Raw genomic sequence first — 22,828 nt, forward strand, 5'->3', positions numbered from 1 at the left:
TGTAGTTAAACATTCTTGGCACAGGAATGCAGCCCGCTGAATTCCTAGCTAATTAGGAATCGACCTTTGTAACTTCCCCAGCACCCACCAATGAGGTTTCAGATTATCTAACCCTTGTTAGAATTCCCCTAGTTTCCTATAAGAAAAGAACTGTGTGCCTTTGTCTAGTGTCAGCATTTTGTAAAATGTTTTGACCCCTGCATGCAGGTTTTCATGAAATAAAACCCTCTTGCCAATAGCGTGTGTGAGTGGTAGTCTGCATGGAGTAACTTCAGACTTAATACACCAAGCTTCCACAGTTTACTCCTGAATCTCATGCTAACCCATACAGGGCTGGAGACACAGGTCACTCATTAAGTAATCAAGACTGGCTCTGAGCTGTTATGAACTTAACCTTGAAGGAAAGCCAGAGTAAAGACCTCTGTCTGGTTTAGAATGATAAGAGTAGATGGTTTGCCTAGAAAATCTCTGAATAACTTCACTGCAGATGTGAAGAAAACTTACAAGCAAATAATAAAAATTTAAAATCCAATTAGAATATAAAATCTTTTTTATATATATGGTGTATATATATATGGTGTCAATTACCTATGCACCTATACTTAAATCTCAGCAGTAAATAAACAATTGTTTATAAGTTCAACAAAATTAAGGATGTTTTTCAGGGAAAAGTATTTTATTACCGCCTTACTGTGAATGTGTTAGCCAGCTTTTTTTCACCATAACAAGTATTTGGGATGATCACCTTATAAAGACAAAAGGTTTATTTTGGCTCTTGGTTTTAGAATTTACATTCCATTGTCAAATGAACAAAATAGCATGATGGGAGTAAATGGCAGAGCAAAACTGCCCACCAGAACTGCAATGAAACAAAGAAAAGGAAAAGCAAGGGGCTGGAGTCCGCATTCCCTTCCCAGGCATGCTCCAGTTATCTAGCTTCTACTTACTACCTTTCACTACACCTTCTAATGGCTCTTTCTGGCAGTAATACCATGCTGGATCCAAGTAGTCATCACATAGCATTTCAGGAGAAAGTGTAGGTTTGAGTAATAGAAACAATTGGCATTCTAGCTTGTGTTAGGTTTTCTGGATCCCTGATCTCACCACAAGCTGCTCCTGCTGTTCTCAGTTTAGGAATGCTGCTATCTGAAACTAAAATGAGAGGGTAAAAGCTGAAAATCAGTGACATGAAACGTGCCTGCCATTCTGACTTCTGTGTCATCATTCACACCAACACACTGTTCCCCACACTGCCTTCAGTACTGGGAGTAAGACACAGAACTAGTGAGAGATGGAGAAGAATGTGCTGGCAAGCAAATACAGACAGAGTGAACTCACATGGGCAAAAGTGAAAACTAGGTAAAAGGGACATTTTGTTTGGTTACAAGCTGCTCATTAGAAGAGATGACAGTGGATCAAAACTCAATTGGCTCCAAGCTGAGCACCATGCCTCCATTCTGCTTTTATCGAGGCACAATTCGGCTTTCCCAAAGGCCCCTCTCTTGCCTTCCTTATGTTTCTTTTATGACCCAGAACTAGGATTCCCTTTGTTAAGGTTTGGATTTCTAACATTTCCTTGGTCCTTCCCTCATTTTCTTTTTCCCAAGTAGAACATGTTCCCATGGGAAGGCTGCAACACGTTGTCCACAAATTGATTCTTCTCATTGTAACCAGGCAAAATCTGATTGAGCAGGAAGACATCAGGAATTTCATGTACATTCGTATAGGTGACCTGTGAAATTTGTGTGGTTGTGCTTAAGGTAGTTATTTCAGAGTCAGAATCTAGACTACACCTTCTAGCATAATGCAAACTTAAAAGTCATAGTATTCAAGTTTTACGTTTTCCTTAGCTAATAAACCTGTTTTACTGATTTGCAGTGAGTAATGGAGAAATTACAGATTGGACGTGATCTGCTTTTATAAAATTGTAATGTGATGTTAATAATGGCAGAGTCTGGACTACGATTCTTGACATTTACAGCATGCTTCAGGACTTCTTTTCGCTGGGTGTGGCTTGCCGACAGCCTCCGTGTTCCTGATGTCTACTTGCACATCTTGATCAGAGTTCCATACAGAAGTTTATAGAAGTTCCTTTCATCTTTTGTCTATAGATTTCATCAAACCTCTCATTCTGAGCCACAGTAAAATGGTGTTTCCAATCCCCCACAGTTCCTAAAAAATAAAGCCCATACAGGAGCATCAGTCTCTGGTTGAGAAACTTTGTATCCCTGAGTAGAGTATGGAGTGCCCACATGGGAGCTGGCCTGACAGGAGCCGAATTCCTCACCACCTTAGCTCTCCTGCCAGATGGGTAGGAACTCCGGTTTCTAAATCAAGCAGACAGCTAATCCAGGGGAGCATGGTGACCTGGAGCACTGGCCCTATCTGTGCTACATACATATCCTGGATAGTCACAGTTAAAAATTAATGAATGCTAGACATTTAACCATACCAGGAGATCTTAAGATGTTATGCTTGCCAAAAATCCTGGACATAAAAAATACATACTGTGATATTCCATGTATATGCCATGTAAGAGCAAGCAAAATTAACCTACAGTGAGAGATGAAAACATTGTTTTCTGAAAGTAGAAACTGACTAGAAAGGCTATTAGAGTAAATTTCCCAAGGTGATGAATTCTTTTCTGCCTTGATTCAGCTGTTGTTTACATAGTTTAATTGTTTATAAAAGTTTGTTGAACTGTATCATTAATTTCTATGAATATTTTGTATTATAGTATAGATTATATTTCAATGAAAGAGAATTTGGAGATAATTAGGATGAGATTCTATTTTCCACCAAGCAATAATTAAAATAATGTCAGATAGGAAATACTCTCTGTAAGGCCTGTGTTTGTTATGGAAAATTATACAACTTGATGAACAGAAATGTCCATTGCAGTACTAAACATAAAAATGTAAACACAGTATATATAGTTTCTATAATAGAACAAATAATTGGATGAATGACAGTATGACTATGAGAACTGTACAAACAGTGATGTACAGAGGTCTATGTTCCTTGCTCGTATGACTCATATTCTGGTAAGCAAAAGTGTATATTGTAACCACAGTTTGTGTTTTAAAGAACAAATTTCTATCATGCTATCTATATTTGTGTTTTTATGGGCCAAAGAAGCAAGCAAAAAAGCGAACACAAGTGTCTGTGGAGAATGCTGTATACGGATGGACTTAGAGAAATGTACTTGTCAAACTGTCACCACTGATTAAGAGTGAAAAGAGCTGTGTTTCAGGACTTTAGGATATTTTGTAGACTGCAGGGGCCATGAATGAGTTAGCTCATGTACTAAAAGAAAAAGAAAAGATGTATGTAAACTCCAGTTCCTAGTTGCACTGCTGTGAAAAAGAAATACATGTACTAATGAGAAGCAGGGAAGAGCTTTGTGCTGTTCCTAGCTTCTTGGGAAAAGAATAATGAATTTTAATGAATAAAGAATAAGAATTTTAATGAATATTTTTGTGAAACAGTCAAACAGTGTTGATTTTATTTTTTAAAGAGTTATTGAGGGCTGTGGAGATGGCTCAGAGGTTAGGAGTACTCGCTGCTCTTCCAGAGGTCCTGAGTTCAATTCCCAGCAGCCACATGGTGGCTCACAACCATCTATAATAAGATCTGGTACCTTCTTCTGGCATACATGTGTACATACATACAGAACATCATATAAATAAATAAATAATTTTTTAAAAAGTTATTGAATGTTATTTTTATATTTTAAATGTTTTTAAAAAATAACATTTTCTTCTTAAAACTGGACTATCTGAGTCAATTAGAATTCTTCTTTCAGGATCTAGGAAGCATTAAGAAGCTAGGTCTCAGCAACACATGTTAGAAGTCCTGAGACTCAGAGATTCGGGATCATGATCAAAAGTAAGTTAGGCACAGAAGTTGTACTGCATGCAGCAGCTATGGAGGAGGAGAAAGGCACAGCAGTGGAAGACAGTGGGTATGCATGTGGACAGTAGCTGTACTTACAAGTGGTAGAGCCTTACAACAGAGTGCTAACTTTCTGATTTCAAGACCTCAGGTCTGATGAGTCTGACCTCAGGCAGGGTTCCCAAGGAGGTGTGCACCAAGAGTAGCTCTGGCCTTAGTGATCTGTAAGAGTCTGTGTGGGGAGTTTCTTGAACACTAGAAACAGTCTCTAGCCTTCTCAGTTACATATGTGTATTTGAGGTGGACTGACTCAGACCTAGGGATAAAGAAGCCCCACAAACCTTTTCTCATGAAAGGAGAAATGGACTGGTCCAGGATAGACTTGGGGACTGTAGAACGATTTGTCATAGGATTCTCTTTCATTTTCTCAAATGATGTCTCCTGGACAATTTTATCCAGCACTGCTTCATCCAAGTTCTTTCCCATGAACTGCATCACCTTCTGGATTTCATGCCTTGGGTTCTGTGGGTGAGAGTAACATTGAGTTGACTAGAAGAGAGTTTTGATAGGATCCCATTTTCCCAGACAGGGATTGTCAGAATCTCATTCCTAAAGCAGCTTCTCTGTTCCTTGAATAAGGGATCTCTTGTGTATTGTATGGAGGTAACACCCGTCAATTAAAAACCTGTGGCCTATGGCTGAGACAGGAAATAGGCAGGATGTCCAGGAGGGATTCTAGGAGAGAGCCGGGTATGTGGGATTCTGGCAGGCAAGATGTGAGAACAAACTCATGAGCCCAGGTATCTAACCAAGTAGCAAAATGTAAATTAGTATAAATGGGTAGTTTTAAGTTATGAGCTAGATTGAGAAGAGCCTACCTGTATGGTCTAGGTACTAGTAAATAATAATTTAGTCTCTTGAGTAATTATTTCCAGGGAAATTTGGGAAAGGGAGGAAAAGCTTCCTGCAAGACTGTCTGATCCAGAAGCAGTAGTTTACTTGCCCTCTTCAAATCTTCATAGAAAAGGAAGAGAATCTGGTGTCTGTCTTGTATTTCCCACCATCCTTTCACATGGTCGAACCAGGATCCCCAACTTACTGTAACAGACAAGAACATTTTTCATGGACACAAACCTTCTAAGATTCAGAATGGGGGGGGGGAGTTGTGCTTAAAGTACATCAGAAACATGGAATAAAAAAAATTCTATATCAGATATATCTTAAGGACATTGCACTTCTTGATTCTGGGGTCATGTGTTTTGGGTCAGTCTTGGGGTTTTGCCTTAATATGCTAAATAATGTGGCTTCATGTTGGTTATGCACAATCACTTGCAAGGTCATATTATGTGTGATATGGATACCCAAGCTAAGGGTAGTTCTATAGGCCAGGGATCCTCGAATAAATGCTTCGGAATAGAAGGCAGACAACATTCTGGGGAGTCAACTGTGATGAGTGGTTCTTTCAATTCAGGATCACTGGAGTAAGAACACGGGGGAACAAAGCACTTTTATTTACCTTTTCCATTGATGAAGGTTTCGAAATACTCGTCCCAGGTGCCTGGATCAGGGAGCACCTGGCTCATCCTATAGAAGTGGTAATAGGAAACCATGCAGTCTTTTGCGTTTCGAGCCACATAAAGGAACTTTGGAAAAGAAGAGAGGTGGGTTAAAGGGGCAAAAATATACTAAGTTTTGAGTTCTGCTTTAGCTGAGTCCCTTTGAAGGCTGCTCAGCTCTCTTGGACTGGCAGCACTCCTAAGCCAATTATGCTACCTCTAACTCATTAAGAGTTAGCACAATTCTTGATTACCCCTTGTTATCAGAAGCGAACTCTTTTTCTAGAAACTCTGACCTGTTTTCCAACTATGAAGCCAATGACCCTTCCAGAAACCTCAGCTAGGTTTCTGAAAAAGCAGTAGCTCCACCTGGTGTTTGAATTATGGAAGCGCACCATGGCTCCTGTTTTCTGTGAGCACAAACCTTCCTCCATGATGATCATTTTTGCATCTCTGTGTTTTCATATGGCTGACTAAACAAATGCCAGTTGCATTTGAGTAAGGTCCAGGTTGTGGAGTCCTCCTGAGAGATCTTGTCACCTTGTCAGAGATATAACACATTTTTCCTCCAGTCATCATGTTGCCATGCTCCAATGGAGAAAGTATTTTGGGGGAGGTGGGAGGCTTGTTGTTTTTTTGTTTTGCTTTGTTTATTTTTTTGTTGTTTTGTTTTTTTAAACAGGGTTCTCTCTGTCTCCATCTCACTCTCCCTATCCCCCACCCTTCTCCGTCTCTCCTTTTCTCTTAAGAGAGACCTGGACTCACTTTGTAGCCTAGTCTGGCTCCAAACACCCAAGAGATCCACCTGTGCTGGAATTAAAGGCATGCACCACCATGCCCAGCCAGGAGAAAGTTTTTATAAGTGTTGGATTACATTTTTTCACTTGAATTCTTAAACTTTAAACCTCAGGTTGTCTTTAATCTCATTATTTCCTGACGTTTTGAGTGTCTTCTTTGCTTTTCATGTGTGTGACTTCTAGCCACATCACATGACTTTCTTCTTTGCTCAGCCCTTTTACCACCACCCCCTTCCTTCATACATTTATTTTATTTTGATGCACATATTGTGTAAGTTAATCTAGTTCTGGTTTTTAATTTTCAGTGATTGTCACACACACATGTGATCAAGTATAAAACACCATTTAGTTTGATAATTATTAGTTTGGTAATTCTGATTATAATCACATCCTATTTCTTCATACTATTCTTTTTATTAAAATTTATTTATTACATACACAGTGTTCTGCCTGCATGTACTCCTGCATGCCAGAAGACAGCACCAGATCTCATTATACATGGTTGTGAGACATCAAGTGGTTGCTGGGAATTGAACTCAGGACCTTTGGAAGAGCATCCAGTGTTCTTAACCTCTCTCCAACCCTTCTTCACACTAGTCTTGTTACAACTGTTCATTTTTGTACAACATTCTTTTATTTCTGCATATAGCATGTTTGTCAGAAGTTCTTGGGGGCTAGCTCTGCTGTTTCTTAGCAGAGACTCTTATGATGATCTCTTCCTTTGTGTATTTGTAAAGTACCACGGTGAGGACAGTGGTAATCTGGTGTAATGCTTTGAAATGACTCTTTGAAGAAGATTCATAAGTGTTTCTGTTATGCATACTGGTGAATCTGTCAGTGGGTGTCACCTTAAGCTGACTTGTATGACGCTTGTAGTTTCTTGGACAGAGCAGGAAGAAGGCATTAATCTTTTTTTTATTTCAACATTATTTTTATTATTTCCTTTCTGAAAAAAATTTTAAAAATGTATAAACTAAGAATTACCTTTTGATATAACACACAAGTCAAAATTACAGAAATTATAGTTGTGATATTCCTGCTTCTTTCCCCAGTAATTTCTCCCATTAATCATTTTTTTTCAGTTTTTAAAAATTTTTATTAATTACAGTTTATTCACTTTGTATCCCAGCTATAGCCCCTGCCCCCATTCCCTCCCAATTCCACCCTCCCTCCCTCTTCTTCTCCTATGCCCCTCTCCCAGTCCAATGATAGGGGAAGTCCTCTTCCCCTTCCATCTGACCCTAGTCTATCAGGTCTCAACAGGACTGGTTTCTTTGCCTTTCTCTGTGGATTGATAAAACTGTTTCCCCCTCAGGTGGAGGTGATCAAAGAGCCAGCTCATGTCAGAGATGATCCCTGTTCCTAATACTGGGGAACCCTCTTGAACTGAGCTGCCATGTGCTACTTCTGTGCAAGGGTTCTAGGTTATTTCCATGCATGGTCCTTGTTTGGAGTATCAGTCTCAGAAAAGACCCCTGTGCCCAGAGTTTTTGTTTCTGTTGCTCTCCTTGTAGAGCTCCTGTTCCCTCCAGGTCTTTCTATCTCCCCCTTCTTTCATAAGAGTCCCTACACTCTGCCCAAAGTTTGGCTATGAGTCTCAGCATATGTTTTGATACCCTGCTGGGTAGAGTCTTTCAGAGGCCTTCTGTGATAGGCTCCCATCATGTTCTCTATTTTCTTTCTCTTCCAATGTCTGTCCCGTTTGCCTTCGTAAATGAAGATTAAATATCTTACCTAGGGTCCTCCTTCTTGATTAGCTTCCTTAGGTGTACAGATTAGAGTATGTTTATCCTATATCATATGTCTAATATCCACTTATAAGTTAGTATATACCATGAGTGTCTTTCTGCTTCTGGGATACCTCACTCAGGATAATCTTTTCTACATCCCACCATTTGCCTGCAGATTTCATGATTTCTTTATTTTTAATTGCTGAGTTTTTAATTCCATTGTATAAATGTACCATAATTTCTGTATCCATTTCTCAACTGAGGGGTGTCTGGGTTGTTTTCAGCTTCTGGCTATTACAAATAAAGCTGCTACAAACATGGTTAATCTTTTAAAAAAAAACAAAACAAAACAAAACAAAAAACAACACTTTGAGAGAGTATCCAAGGCTACCTAGGAGCTGCCCAAGATCTCCTTTACCATGCACAGTATACACTATATTGGTAAATTGTCCTGTGTTGTTTGAACTCATTGAGAAGCTGGCCCTGGAAATGGGGTTGTTCCACACAAGTTTCAACACCAGGGATCTTTGTCCAAGTTCTCCAAGACCTATGTGGGATTAGATTGCTCTCCTAACTCTGTGATATGGAGGAAAGTGGCAAAATAGGCTGAGTAAATTCCTTGTGTTCTTGAGAACATCTGGATGATGAACTATTTTCTACTGATGTTACTTCACTTACTGAGAAAGAAGTTCAGACCTGGGAAAGCTCATCCATAGAGAGAAAGCTTACCCTGAAATTCCAGGGATGCCTCAACTTCCTTAGTCAGTTTCTTAAGAATATGATACAAGCACAAGCCCTGCTGATGCTGTCTCTAACTGTTTCGATCTGTCCTTTCACTTGGAAGCCTGTTCCGCTCTGCTTGACACTCTTGAATGGTAAGCCAGCTGGCTACCTAATGCAGCTTCATCAGTCAGTTTTTGCTCGTTGCTTCTCGAGTGCCATTTTGATGACAATATATTTCTGTTGTGATTTGTTCCTTGACTTAGAAGCCTCACCCATGGTGTACATTCTGCTCTGCCTGGGACTCTCTCTATTGGGAACTCTAGCTGACTGCTTCATGTGAACTTGCCCTGCTGGATATTTTGAGCACCCGATTCTCTCTCTGTCTCTCTCTCCCTCTTGTTGTATACTTAATAATCTCACTCATTTAAAACTGAAAATAGAGCTCTTATAGATCATTTTCTGGGCCACAGCACAAAATTCCTCCAACCACTCATGGGGGACACTCGCACTTGGTACCTCTGCTCTCCTCATTCTTCTTTTTCTGAATGTGCACCATGTGCATGCAATACCCATGGATATTAGAGGGGAGCAGATCACTGGAATGGAAGATTCCAACTGTTGTTGGAGCCACCACATGGGTGCTGAGAGCTGAGCCTTTGTCCTCTATAGGAGCAGCCAATGTTCTTTACCACTGGGCCATATCTCCAGACATATTTTTGTCCTTTTTTGCCTTATTTCCACCTACAAAAACAGTATCCTTCTCAGCAAAGCTATTGCCTCTTCCTGGGACTTCAGCTCCACCCACTACAGGGTTACTCTTCACTTAAACATTTACAATCTCAACATTCAAGGATATACTAGACTAGAAGTATGGTACACGGCATAGGGCATGAAGGAAAGCCTGGAGGCTTCTGGGCCTGCAGCCAAGCATTTGCTTGCTCTGCGGCTCCACTGTGCTTTATCTTTAACAGTCAGTCCTTTGTACTTGTTCTGCTTAGTCTTGTTTCTGCTCCATTCCATAGCCCTCTAATAGCCTATGGTTCCTGCTCCACATCCCAGTCTGCTTCACTGAAGAACAGGTTATCTCCAACACTTCAGTCTGGCCTTCCTTTATGTCACATTTGAAACCATCCAGGGAAACACTGTACTGAACCTAGCCTTGTCTTTGAGTTAGTACTGAGTGATAGTTCTCAGCAGTAGTGGGTAGATAATGCTGAGGAAGGCCTGGGTCTCTGGGCTTTCTGGCTCAGCCCCCAGAGGAACTGCTGCTGTCTTACCTTACAGTTATTTGTCCAGAAAGATGGTGGCAGCAGTTGAGTGGGAAGATGGGTCCTTAGTATTCTTGGAGCTGGCATCTCATTGGCTTGATCCACACCTTTAACAGAATCCAGGAGATAAGTGCACAGCATGCCCCACACGTGGGCACTTCCACTCCAGGTATTGCTCATAGCACCCATCCTACACACATGGATTGCCCTATTATTGGCTCTATTTTATTTTATTTTTTTGGAGGGCGGGGAGGCAATCCTTTAGAAGGATTATTCATATTCTTTTGTGTTTGTAGGCTTATATAGTTTGAGAGGTAGATGTAATCTCTGAGTGAATTTACTTTGTCAGTTTATAGGAGATAAGATGGAGGCTTAGATAAGTGTGTGTTGCTGAGAAAATATAAACCAGACTGTTCCTTGGGCCATGTTCTCTGAAACACCCTTTTCTTCTGTAAAAGAAATGGCAAGCCCCCACCAATAACTTATATGTGGATCTCTAAACCCATAGAATAACAGGTTCCCTGGATGCTCAAATTCTAGAAGAATGCCAGACTCCATTCTTACTTCTTTAAGAAAATTTAGAGTCCCAAGCTACCGGACCACAGGAGATCAGAGAGCTATCAATAGAAACACAACTCCCACCTGTTGAACACCTCAACTAAAAGTGACCCCCCCGCCCCTTCATTAGAGTTGTACATTTCTGCCCTGGGATTCCTTCTCCTCATCCTGCTGAATAGAAATCAGAGACAGCCTGACTTCATGAAACCTCCCACTTGCAATGAGAGCTATAAATATGGACCCCCCACCACCACCATTCTACCACATGGCATGGATTCTCATCAGAGCCCTTCCATGCTGTTCTCTCTGTATGTCTGTGGAATTAACAGTTCTTTTAACAAGCTTTTCATCTCAAAGGAAATTCTTCTCAGCACCCCTCTCAAACCTAAAACCTCACAGCATTTTATGGGAACGTCAAAGAATTTACTTTTTCCGTCACTTTGAGTATGATGAGCTGGAGGCTGAGAATATGCAAGAGTGTTTTAGTGAGGCAGAGACAGTCAGCTCTAGTGAGCAAGCCCTTCTCACCTCCCTGCCAGTCAGAGCCAAACCCTCTCTCTGGTTCTCTGCAGTGACAGTTCATCCATAATATAAAAACAACCTTGGTGACACATGATTTATGATCTTTGCACTTCTATTTAATCCTTATAGGGACTTGCTCTGTGAAATCATTGAGTTAAAGTGAGTGAGAGGAAATAAAGATAATGCAGAATTTCCTTAAGGGGTTTCCTTTAATCTAATAATTAAGCTTCTGTAAGTAATGCCAGTGGATCTGAGAAGAATTAGTATTGAAGACTAAAGTTACTTCTAGGATTGGGGTGAATTCATGCTGTTAGCTCGCACATTAGAAACTGGACTCTGATCCGTAGCGAATGATAAAGATTCTTTTACATGAAGAATTAGGAAGCCTGTTACATAGAGGAGGGTACTTACAAAACTAGAAATATAACTGATAATAAGTGACATTTACCTATAAATGTGAAGCAGGAGGGAATGCTGTGAAATAACTTTGCAACTTGCTTCTATGATGTGAGTTCTAGAAGGTGGCCAGGTATATACTGGTTACTTTCCATTGTCAACTTGACCGAAGTTAGACTCACCATGAAATATATCTCTGGGTATATGTATCTCTAATGGTGTTTCCAGAAAGGCTTAACCAAAGAACATGTGCAGTACACTGGGGAATTAGGTTAAATGGAAAAGAAAAGGTGAGCTGAGCATCAGTATTCATGGCTACTTCCTGCCTATAGATGCAATGAGATTAGTTGCCTTGAGCTTCTTGACAGACTCATAATGTGAGCTGAAAGTCAAACCTCAAGCTAGAAAAGCCTTAACATGCTGTGGGTAGAGCTTAATGGCCCTTCTGGTGGAAATCTGGAAGACCAGAATGCCAAGAAAAGGGTAGATAATGAAGGCTCAGCTCATGAAGCTGCAGACAGGCTGTATTGGCAGCTGGGCTAAGGGTTATTATATTACATTTTGGGGAAGAGTCTGACCACATACTGCTCATACTGTTCTAACAATATGAGTGAGGTTGAATTCATAATTAAGGGCTAATTCATTTAGCAAGAAAATCTCAGGACTGCATAGTGTCATATTATGGTTATTGCTCATGGCTGTTACTCAGTTAAACAGTGAAAGAGAGCAAGTAAAACAGAAAGTAATGAGAAGTGTGCAGTTTAGCAAGGAAAGAAGCATGACTTGATTTAAAGGTTCAGAAAAAGCAGAACATAAATGGCTGTGAAAAAGATGGCCTCATTAAAGAAACATGCCCCTGGGGACTAGAGGGAAGAAGAGCTGCAACACAGAAGGCAAGAGAGGCTGTATTGATAGCTGCCCTCTCTTGGTCCCTGGAGCTGTGCTCAAGGACACCTGTGGAGATGAGGCTGATAATTCTGGCCTCCAGAAAGTTAGAACACAGAGCAGAAATCTATGTTTGTCTAGAATTTAAAGCACTTGTCATCTCAGAAAAGGGATGAGGGAATAAAACTTTACCTACTGGTTGAGGGCATCGGGGAAATTTCTTTGTTCCTGCCTTTGGCAGTGTTGCATAAAATTAGTCTTCCTTGAGAATGAGAAACCACACATCATCTTTTCATTACTTGCATAGACTTCATATTACGATATCCGATTGATCTAAAATTTAAACTATTATAGATGGGAAATGCTCAAAGTCAGTTCAGAAGAAATAAAAAAAAAAACAAATCCTATGAAGGAAAGTTGGAAAAGACAACTGGAAAGATTATACCCCAAAATCACAGTCAAAATATTCTGTGCTGGGGTAGACACCCCACAGAGGTGTCACAGCAGGGCTGAAACAAGAGTGGGACTATAAAAGCAAATGGCCACTTACACAGTCAGGGAATTTTAGAGACCAGGGAGCTAGACAGGCAGAAACAATATCGTGACATGAAGGCATCTCCTTGCCTGGGTTACAAGTTTCTAATGCATCTGATCAGGACTTCCTGTCTTGGACATATGAACCAGTTCAGCAGAGCCTGTCCATGACTGTCTCAAGCGTGCCATACTTCAACTCTACTATGGTCCTGACTTCCCCTCACAGCAGCAGCCCGTAGGGTTCCAAAGTTTCTGTTAACAACACTCTGATGGGACAACTTAGGAAGATCACTCCCTTGCTTTGGCTTCTGTTTTCTGGTTGTCCTCATGAACTTTTCCCCATGTGTAAAAAGAACAATTACCAAGTTGACTTTATGTGGGGGGAAAAAAAAGGCTTTTTTAGCTTAGCAAAATAATTGGCTCCACTAATGTGTGTGTGTATGTGTGTGCGTGTGTGTTTGTGTGTGTGTGTGTGTGTGTGTGTGTGTGTGCGTGGACTTGGACTTGTGTGTGGAGGTATGTATGTAATCTGTGACTTATTAGACATTTCCAGGACCCACTTGATTATAATAAGGTTGGGTACTGAAAGCAGATGGGGTAAGTTGCTCATGAGTCACCTTCTTGTGTTCTACTGTTACTCATTACCAGAGCAAAGATATAATGAGAAAATAAGGCAGAACTTTACCTTCACATGCATCTTTCATGCTTGCTGATTCACATTTGGTAGAAAGAGAGACAAGAAAAGAGATGGGTCTGGACACAGTGGCACATGCCTTTAACCCAGCATGACCAGCCTTGTCTACATAGTGAGTTCCAGGACAAGCAGGGCTATGTAGATAAATCCTTCCTCAAAAACAAAGAAACATGGAAGGAAGGGATGGAAAGAGAGAACAGGAAGAAGAGAAGGAGGAAGAGATGAAGAGACAAGGCAAGGACAGAGACAAGACAGGAGAAGAACACAAAGAGAGTCAAGGGCTTTTACCTGATGGCTGGGGTGGCCGTGCCCACTCAATAAAAGGATGTCGGTGTTGAATGATGGCTCGCTGGCACTTCTCCACATCCCCATTCTGCTCAATCATGTCCACAATTTCTTGAATCCATGTTGTTCCTAAGGACACAGAGAAGAGTAAAAATCAGAAACCTACTGTTCTTTATTAAAGAATCCTGAAGAATCTGGGCACAATGGCATGTGCCTATAATTCCAGCACTCAGAGCGGCAAAGGCAGGCAGATTGCTGTGAGGTTGAGAACAACCTGGCCTACAAAGCTAGTCCAGGACAGCCAGTGCTGTCTCAAAAACATCAAAAAGAAAAAAAGAAACCTGAAGAAGGGATGTGGAAACAGATGTTGGCTTCATTTTCACCTGCTACTCTGTCCACAATCCTATTAGCTCTATGGCAAGAAGACTTTGGATTTCTGTGGAGAGTAGAACAGCAGAGAAAAAAGTTACATTTTCCCAGGAAAGGTGAATGGTAGAGGAGAGTGAGCTCCAAAAACAGTCAGGGATACAGGCGTTTGAGATGGAACACATCATGAGATAGGAAGGGCAGGTCTAATGTGAGGCATTCGGATGGCTCAGAGGATGAAGCTGGAGCCATTACTCTGCTGAGTTACCTGATTTAGGGTAAGTACAAATAAGGAGGTCATCTGGCTTGGCCTTGAAGGTCTGAATCTGCCTCCAGTTGTCTACAGTTGCAGCCTGCAAGGGGATCCCTGCTACCTCTTTCAGTTTTGTTTGTTTGTTCAATTCTGGTGTCAGGGCCATAGTGTCTCAAGGTGGAGGGTCCAATCCCTATGAGAGGAGAACAGAGGGAATTAAAAAAAAGAAAAACTATGATAAAGCATATGCAACATGACAGTGACTCAACCATCATTGTAGACGTCTCAGTGGCATTAATAATATTACGCCTGTTTTACGCCTATTATCATGTTCTATTTCCAGAAAACTTTTCCCTTTCCTAGATGGAAACTAGGAACTAATTAATTCTAAATCTCCGTTTTCTGACCCCTGGATACCACCATTTCCCTTTCCATCTCCTGGAACCTGGAACTTTAGATGCTTTACATAGTTAACTCAATTTTGTTCTTGTGAAGTTTGTTTTGTGTAGTTGAATGTTTTCTCTCTTTTTTTTTTTTTTTTCTGAGACAGGGTTTCTCTGTGTAGCCTTGGCTGTTCTCGATTCCCTTTGTCAACTAGGCTGGCCTCAAATTTACAGAGATATGCCTACCTCTGCTTCCCCAAGTGCTTGAATTACAGGCATACATGACCATGCCCAGTTGTTGAATGTTCTTAAGGATCAACTCTGTTGTGGAATGTCATTAGATTTCCTTCCTGATTAATGCTGACTATTATTGCATGCCTGCTTGTACTATTATTTTGTTTATCCATTTACTTGTCTATAGGCACTCAGAGTTCCTCCTTTCAGCTATTGTGCATGAAGCTGCTATAAACATAATGCACAAATACCTAAGCTCCTATGTTCATATTTTTGGGTTTATAATTCAATGCAGCAATGCAAGATTTACATTTGTAATAGCACTTTTCTACAGTGGCTGTATCATTTTAGAGGTCCACCAGCAGTGTATATTACTCTAATTATCACTGACAGGTAATGTATCTGGATAAATAGCAGTCCCAAAAGATTTGTTTTGCATTTCCTTCATGAGTAATGGTAAATATCTTCTCATGTGCTTATAGTCTACTTTATGTCTTTTTTGGATAGGTGCACATTTTTGTACTGTTTGTTTGCTGTTGGTTGCTATACCTAGAAGACTTGTAAATGCATGAAAATTAAGGTAGGAAGAGTGAGCCTCTATTACTCAAGAGCGAGTTGTTGTTACAGTTCCAGAACACATTTACCACTGCCGTACTGCTGCTCAGAGGGACAATAAGGTAATGTTCAGTGACAGCTACAGTGCTAGGCTGAGTACCTTTATAATCAACTTATTTTTAATTCTTATATAACTTGAGCCACAGAACAGTAAAGAGGAAATGGTCTTTATAGAAAGTGTAACAGTAAATAGTTGCTGGAAGTTCAATGACGAAAACTAGCTTGGCCACTCCAGGGAGTGAGAGGAGGGGATCAGTATGGCCAGGGTGACAGACTCCCAAAGACAGCTGGGCTCTCTGAAATGGTTAGTGTTTTTAGAAAATGAGAATCTGTTATTCTCAAAAGCATTTCAAATATAAGCTGCAGCCGTAATCACGATGTGTCAGAGAGGGTGGACTTTTCACTTGAGTGGTGTGGTGGAGTCAGCTTCAGCAGAGGAATGTAGATTATTGCCATCTTCTCCTCTTTCCTGTTTTTTTCTGGTGGGGTAGGAGGGGATAAGAGTGGTGTGAAGTCTCTCTACCTATCCCAGGATGCCACATAACTCACTGAATTCACAGCCCTCTGCCTCAGTCTTCTCAATGCTGAGGTGACAGGTGTAAACTACCTCACTTGGTTTGAAGCACTGAGACTTCTCGTGGGCCTCCCTTGTTAGGTCCTTCCCCAAATTCTTTCTTCTCTTTTAATTCATGTCACAAGTTTTGCATAGGAAATAATTATCATTCTTCTAAATATGGGAAGACTTGCAAAACACAGGGACCAGTGGTTTACTCAGGATCACAGCTAATATCTGTATACAAATCCCATCATTCTTCTTTAAAAATTGCCCCATTTTAGGTTGTGCATATGCATATGGAATTGAAATTTTAAAAGCCCTTGCTATTAGCCCATATGCACAATGAAAACTATCGTACCGGTGTGCTTTTGTCCTCTTCAAATGTAAATTGTGGAATGCAATGTAGTGATTTCCAAAATCACTTTCATCCTAATCTCCAAAAGAGCATTGGTGAAAGAGGTGGGGACCCTCAGGGTATAGTGAGGACATGACTGCCCTGCCAGCTCATAGACAAAGGAGAGCAGATGTCAAGAAGCTGAGAATGAAGCATAGGTAGCAGCCTCCATATTTGCCTACACAGAATTGAAGACTGCTGACCAGCAGATGAGCTGAGCAGGAATGCTTTTTCATCTACCCAGAGACTATGATCTCTTCAGACTTCTTACCTACAAGAGTTAAAGTGATCAGCAGGGTGTGACAGTAAGCAACATGAGGGAAACTAGGAAGTTTCTATGGGAAACTATGACTTTGAGGCCAGTCTGAGTTACAGTGAGACTCTGTTTCAAAATATCAAAGCAAAACAACAATAATAAAAAAGTTTCACATAATAAACTCATCCTTTTTTTTTTTTTTTCTAAACAGGATCCTGCTATGTATCAACTTATACAACAGGTTGGCCTCAAACTTGCCAGTATCCTCCTGCCTTTGCCTCCTGAATGCTGGGATTACAGGCATGTGCTACCACATCTTGTTTGTGTCATTCAAAATTGCTAAATCAGTGGGCAAAAGAAAATTATTTTGACATATTTATAATCACAAAAGAATTGTTGGATAAAATGGACTGAATCATGTGCCTCCAAATTCATGTGCTGAGCTGAAATCTCCATACCTTAGAAGGTAACTGAGATAGAGCCCTAAAGAGTTAGTTAAGTTACGATGAGATCTTTAGGGTAGGTTCTAATTCAATCAGACTGGGGTTCTTTTAAGAAGATTCTTAGACACACAGAGAAACACTAAATGATGCAGGAAGGAAACAGCATGGCCACCTGAAAGCAGAGGAGAAAGGTATTGAGAAATCATAGCAGCTGACACTCTGATCTGGGATCTCTTACTCCAGAACTGTGGAAAATCATTTAAACTGCCTAGAATTGGGGAATTGGTTACAGTAGGATGAGCGTGATTAATCTCAGAAACCAGGTGTTCTATTGAACGTCAGAAAATAAAGGGAATTAATCATTTGATTTGGCTTTCTGATATTAATTAACCAACTAGCACAAGAAAGCACATTTCTATTTATAGAATTATTCTGATAAATAAAAGAAAAATAAATTATATAATTATAATTCCTTTTTGCAGCTCTAGTGAATATAAAAACTTGGACTTTAATATTCAGTAAATCACAAAAGAAAGACAAGACGTTTTTTGTCTCTTGATGAAAAATACTTCCCATATGAAGTGGTTTTGCTAAGTCACTGACACTCCATCTGTATCTAAATAAGAATGTTTGGGAAACTTCTTTCAGCACAGGTTAAAATCAGCCTGGTGGACCTGCATGGGTATGCAGGACGATGATACATTCCCTTCAGAGAGTTGGTAAGAAATTTTTTTAAAGGTATAGATCTACAGATGCATTTTTTTCCATAAAATAACACATTTAAAGATACCAAAAAGATCAATCTAAACTATTATGTCTAGGACTTTTGTCACTGATGTTAGTAAATTATAAAGAAAATGTAGCTTCATGGGAGAAAACATGCCTAGCACTCTGAAGGCTGTGAGCTCGAGCCTTAGCACCAAGAAAAGACAGTAAAAGTTCATTTGAAGTGTTTGGACAGTGGCTGCTCTTAAAGTGAGGGAGGGACATGCCCAGGAGAGGGGAGCATGTAGAATGCGTTCTCATTATTTGGCAGGGTTTTGCCCCCTATTGGATGGGTGAACGCTTGAATGTATACCTCATATTAACATGTTGTTCTATGTATTTACTTTATATTTAGCAATAGAAACATGACACCCAGAGCGTGAAATCTGGTATGGGAAGGGGTTGGTGTATTGCGTAGAGGGGAGTTCATGCAAGCTGCATCAGTAAGCTTTGGGTTACTATTCTGAAACAACCAAGACAGGCTTACAGAGAAAAGAGGCTGGGCATGGTGGGGCATGGTTGTATCCTAGCACATGGGAGCTGAGGCAGGAAGATCACTAATTTGAGGATAGACTACACAGTGAGAATTTGTCTCAAAAACAAAATAGAGTTGTATTTAGTTCTTAGTTTTAGAGGCTCAAAATCCAAACAGCTGTGGATAGGCCTAGGACTAGGCCCATTACATCACAATGGGAATGAGTCTGCCTGTCTTTCTCTGTGGTCTCCTTACAAAGCCATGGGGGATTCATTCTTTCAAGTCCATTCATTTACAAAGGCACACTTTAGAACAACAGAGAAGGAAGGAGGTTCCTTGCTCTTGAGTTTAGGAAGACAAATCATATGCAAATCGTAGCTAGGGGCCCTCAGCAAAACAAAGCAAGATGTAACCTTGGTAAGGAAGTCCCCAGGGCTTAGAGCTTTAGCAAGGGGTATGTAGATAAGTGTTTGGATAAGTAGGTAGGAAGGTTGTAAGTATCTTAAGGAGTGTGTTTTATCCTGCAGGTATCAAAAAGAGCCAGCCTAAGCTGGGTTTAAGTAGGCTTAGAGTTATGGCCTGGAGGTAACATCTTGAAAATCTTCATTCAACAAAGACCAGCTCTGTAATTGTATTTGTGTTTTAGGCAGGTAGATCTGAGGTGAGACTATGAGAAAGTATGTAAACCTGAGTCAAATGGGGGCTGATGTTCAGTGGTAGAGGGTTGCCCAGTGTTCACCATTTCTAGCTTAGCTATGTCGGGGAGGGGAAGATTCCTGGATGTATAATCTTACAACGATACAAAAGCCATAGTCAGTCAGTGGAAATTGGATTCTCAAATTTGGATCTGTTCCCAGAACTGTAGTTAGTGTGTAGCACAAGCCTCTCTTCTGCTGCTGTGCTGTAGCAGTGATCCCAGGAAGACAACTGACTGCAGCCCACTGTGCCTCCTGTGCACCAAGGCCTGGCAGCCGGGTTATACCAAAGCTCAGAATGATGACACCTTCTACTTCCAGTAACCTCATGGAATGTCAAGCAGCAGGCAGGTGGAAAGATACCTGGGGTCTGATGGCCCACAACAGGCAGGGCTGTGAGGAAAAGAGAACCACCAGAAGCTGCTACTGCTTCAAGGACAGGGAGTACTTCCTGTGCAGTGCATAGTGCTCTCCTACCTGCTGTATTGGAGGCCCACAGGGTAGAACCTTTCAAGAAGGAGGTGCAGCAGGAGGATGGAGGCATCTGGTGCTACTGGAGCTGGGGAGAACATTGTTGATCCCCATTTAAATTTCAAGACCTTGTCACCCTCCCTTTGGCCTCTACTTATTGGTTGCCTCAGCTATGGTCACTGCTATTTTTAGAATTGGGCAGATTGACACACAAAGGCAGCCCCCTTTTCATATTGTCAGGCTAGGTCCTTCTGGCCTTTTTGTGAAACAGTATTTCTGTGAGCAAATATCATTACTCTTTTCCATGAAGTTAATGTTTCATTTGGTTTTCTGACATAGGGTTTCCCACTGTCCTCCGAACAAGCCTCATACTCACAGCAATCCTCCCACTTGACTGCTAGTGTTAACTTCACATGCCCTTTATTAAATTTCTCAGGTTTCTTGGGACCTGATTTTAGTTAATCTACTCATAAATTAACACTTGCATGACTGAATACTAAGAACACACTCCAACAAGTTAGGCCAAACTTTTTCAGATAAGCTGTGTTCTTACCTTCAAGTTGTAGTTGTCAGTAATCCCCAGGCTGGACTGCTCAGTGTTCAGTGAGTACAAAAGTACATCTAGAGAAAGGAGAAAAACATTTCTGGGGTATGACAAACACAGAGGTTCAAATTCTACTGTGCCAAAAGTCTCCAACCTACAGCAACCAATCCAGAAAGCTCTGCCCTCAGTGTTGTCAGCCAGAATCTTAATCAGCACAGCCAAGACTGCAAGAAACAAACCTTGGCATCTGCCCAGTGAAAAGTAACTTTACTGTAGAGTGATTGCCCAACTACAAATCTCCACTACCTTGAGCCCCTGCAGACTCTAGGCTGTTGATATGAATGCATGAAGGCAAACACCTGGCTCCTCCCTTTCTTGACCACCACATACCCCACTATGGCTCCTGGCTTTATAGCAGAGCTCCATGCTTGAGCTTCTCCCTAGTCTGACAGAAAGTCTAAATGGGCAATGACTAGGGTGTAGCCACACTTATGATTCAAATAGAAAGAGCCCAAAGCCTGTACATTCTGCCTTTTGCTCCAAACAGCCTGTCCCTAGCCAAATGCAGTCTTCATTAGTCATGCAACCAAGCAACCTGAGGTTGATATACATGGCCTCTTTTCACCTTTCAAGACTTGCGATGCTAAGATGTGCCAAACTAACGAATTATTAACCACATGTCTTACTAAGTAAACTAACTCCCATCCTCCCCTTGTCTATGGTGAAATGAAGCTTAAAACCTAAGTGAGTTAAAAGGTATTTCCGTCCATTATCTTAGTCTTGCTGGCTTGCTAAACCTTTTTTTTTTTTTTTCCTTTTAAATCATGTCAGTTAGTCCTTAGTTCCTTGAGCCTTATCCTATTTGGCAAATAAATAAACTTGGGTTCAGTAATGGGTAAACTAGAAAACTGGCTTCAAGATCTCATGCATCCAATGGGACCATTTAAAGATTCACTTTCTACATCTATAAAATGTGAGGCATGTTAACTGCCTCCAATCAACACTGTTAGATAAAAACAAGATGATTAACACACCCACCTAGCATAGACTAAATGTTCGTTCTTTCCCTTTCTTTCCAGATGCAGAAGGGGCAAAACAAAAGTCTACAATTACAGCCTAGGTATGTGTTTATTTTTATTCTCCTTATTTTATGATAGATACACTTGCATGGAGGCAAATTATATTCCTTCCTCTCCTTGACTATCTAAGAAATAAAACTGACCATGTGTTAATCTCTTTTGGCCACTTCCAAACTTGAGTTAGACCCTCAAATAAAGCTTACCTCATCTTCTTTGATCCTGTAATTCTTAAGGCTGATGTCACTTCTACCACTTCTTTTCAAAAGAAGTTTTGTTTTTTGTTTTTGTTTTTGTTTTTGAGTTGCAATTCACAACTACTGTGTGGAGATATCTTATATTACATACAACTATTTTCCCACTCAAAATGTAACCTTAGACTCTTTCCCCATATAACAGTGTCATTTATTAATTGAACAGGTATTTATTGAGGGTGTCTGTAAATGAGATAAATCCATAGTTTTTATCTCCCTAAGATAGGTATTTAGTAAGCATTGCTTGTAACTGCTTCCTTCATGGTCACAGTGATACACTCAGCCCTCCAATAGCTCTACTTGCCTCAGCTACCACACGTTAAACTGTGAGCCACAAAGCAGAAACCAGTATAAGAAAACAGAAATATTAAACAGAGTGTCACAGTAGAAACAGACAGCTAGAAATCAGGAAAGAAAGAGGATTAAAGTCCTCAAATATTTAGTGCAATTCTTACAGTTCAAGGGTCAAATATGGAGCTCTCTAAAAACTCTGTAAGTATATTCATATATGCACCAAATACAGGCATACCTAATTTCATAAAACAAATAAATTAGATCTAAATCCACACACTAATGACAACACAATGATATTGCATGACTTTAGTATTCCATTATCACAAACTGGCATGTTGTCCAGATACAAACTAAGCAGAAAAATATTGGAAGTGAATAAAGTCATAACTCAAAAGGACAAAAAACATCCTACAGACCATCTATCTGAGCATTATAATTACACTTTATCCTCAGTAGGATACAGAACACTCTCCAATATTGACCACATACTAGAACAAAAAGCAACTCTCATCAAATACGGGAAAATTGAAATAACTTCCTGCATTCTATCTGGACACAATAGAATATTACAGCTTTGAATGCCTAACTGAAAACAAACAAACAAACCAAAACAAAACAAAACTGCAGGATCTAAAATTGGTAACTTAATGATACAACCAAAAACCTTGAAAAACAAGAACAAACCAAATCCCAAAACAGTAGGTGGGAAGACATAATCAAAATAAAGGCAGACATTAATAAAATGAAAATAAACAAAAAGTTACAAAGAATCAACTAAATAAAAAGTTGGGTGTTTGAAAATATAAACACTCTGACAAACACTTAGTTAATCTAACCAAAGAAAAAGGAATGCAAATGCAGGAAGCGCTGAATGAATAAAGTCCTAAGTGAATACAAATGAATAAGGAGATA

The 22,828-nt window shown here is 40.3% G+C and overlaps 1 protein-coding gene across 3 annotated transcripts; it reads right to left on the reverse strand.

Moving 5' to 3' along the window:
* Window positions 1–1,224: 1,224 nt before the first annotated feature.
* On the reverse strand, window positions 1,225–20,854 carry LOC110565118 (sulfotransferase 1C2). 3 transcript variants are annotated; one of them, XM_060376634.1, is made up of 10 exons: window positions 20,683–20,854; window positions 20,302–20,369; window positions 19,755–19,836; window positions 14,477–14,654; window positions 13,846–13,971; window positions 9,978–10,075; window positions 5,411–5,537; window positions 4,898–4,992; window positions 4,236–4,416; window positions 1,225–2,172 (listed from the first exon to the last, which is right to left on the reverse strand). In XM_060376634.1, the coding sequence occupies exons 4-10, from the start codon at window positions 14,625–14,627 to the stop codon at window positions 2,060–2,062; spliced, it is 891 nt and encodes a 296-aa protein (XP_060232617.1). In that variant the 5' UTR covers window positions 14,628–14,654; window positions 19,755–19,836; window positions 20,302–20,369; window positions 20,683–20,854; the 3' UTR covers window positions 1,225–2,059. The 3 variants fall into 3 exon arrangements, with proteins under 3 accessions (XP_060232617.1, XP_021518397.1, XP_021518396.1); XM_021662722.2 differs by lacking the exon at window positions 19,755–19,836; XM_021662721.2 differs by lacking the exons at window positions 19,755–19,836; window positions 20,683–20,854 and having other exon boundaries at window positions 20,302–20,426.
* Window positions 20,855–22,828: the final 1,974 nt, after the last annotated feature.

This window comes from Meriones unguiculatus (genome assembly GCF_030254825.1).
Source record: "Meriones unguiculatus strain TT.TT164.6M chromosome 16 unlocalized genomic scaffold, Bangor_MerUng_6.1 Chr16_unordered_Scaffold_43, whole genome shotgun sequence".
NCBI classification, from domain to species: domain Eukaryota; kingdom Metazoa; phylum Chordata; class Mammalia; order Rodentia; family Muridae; genus Meriones; species Meriones unguiculatus.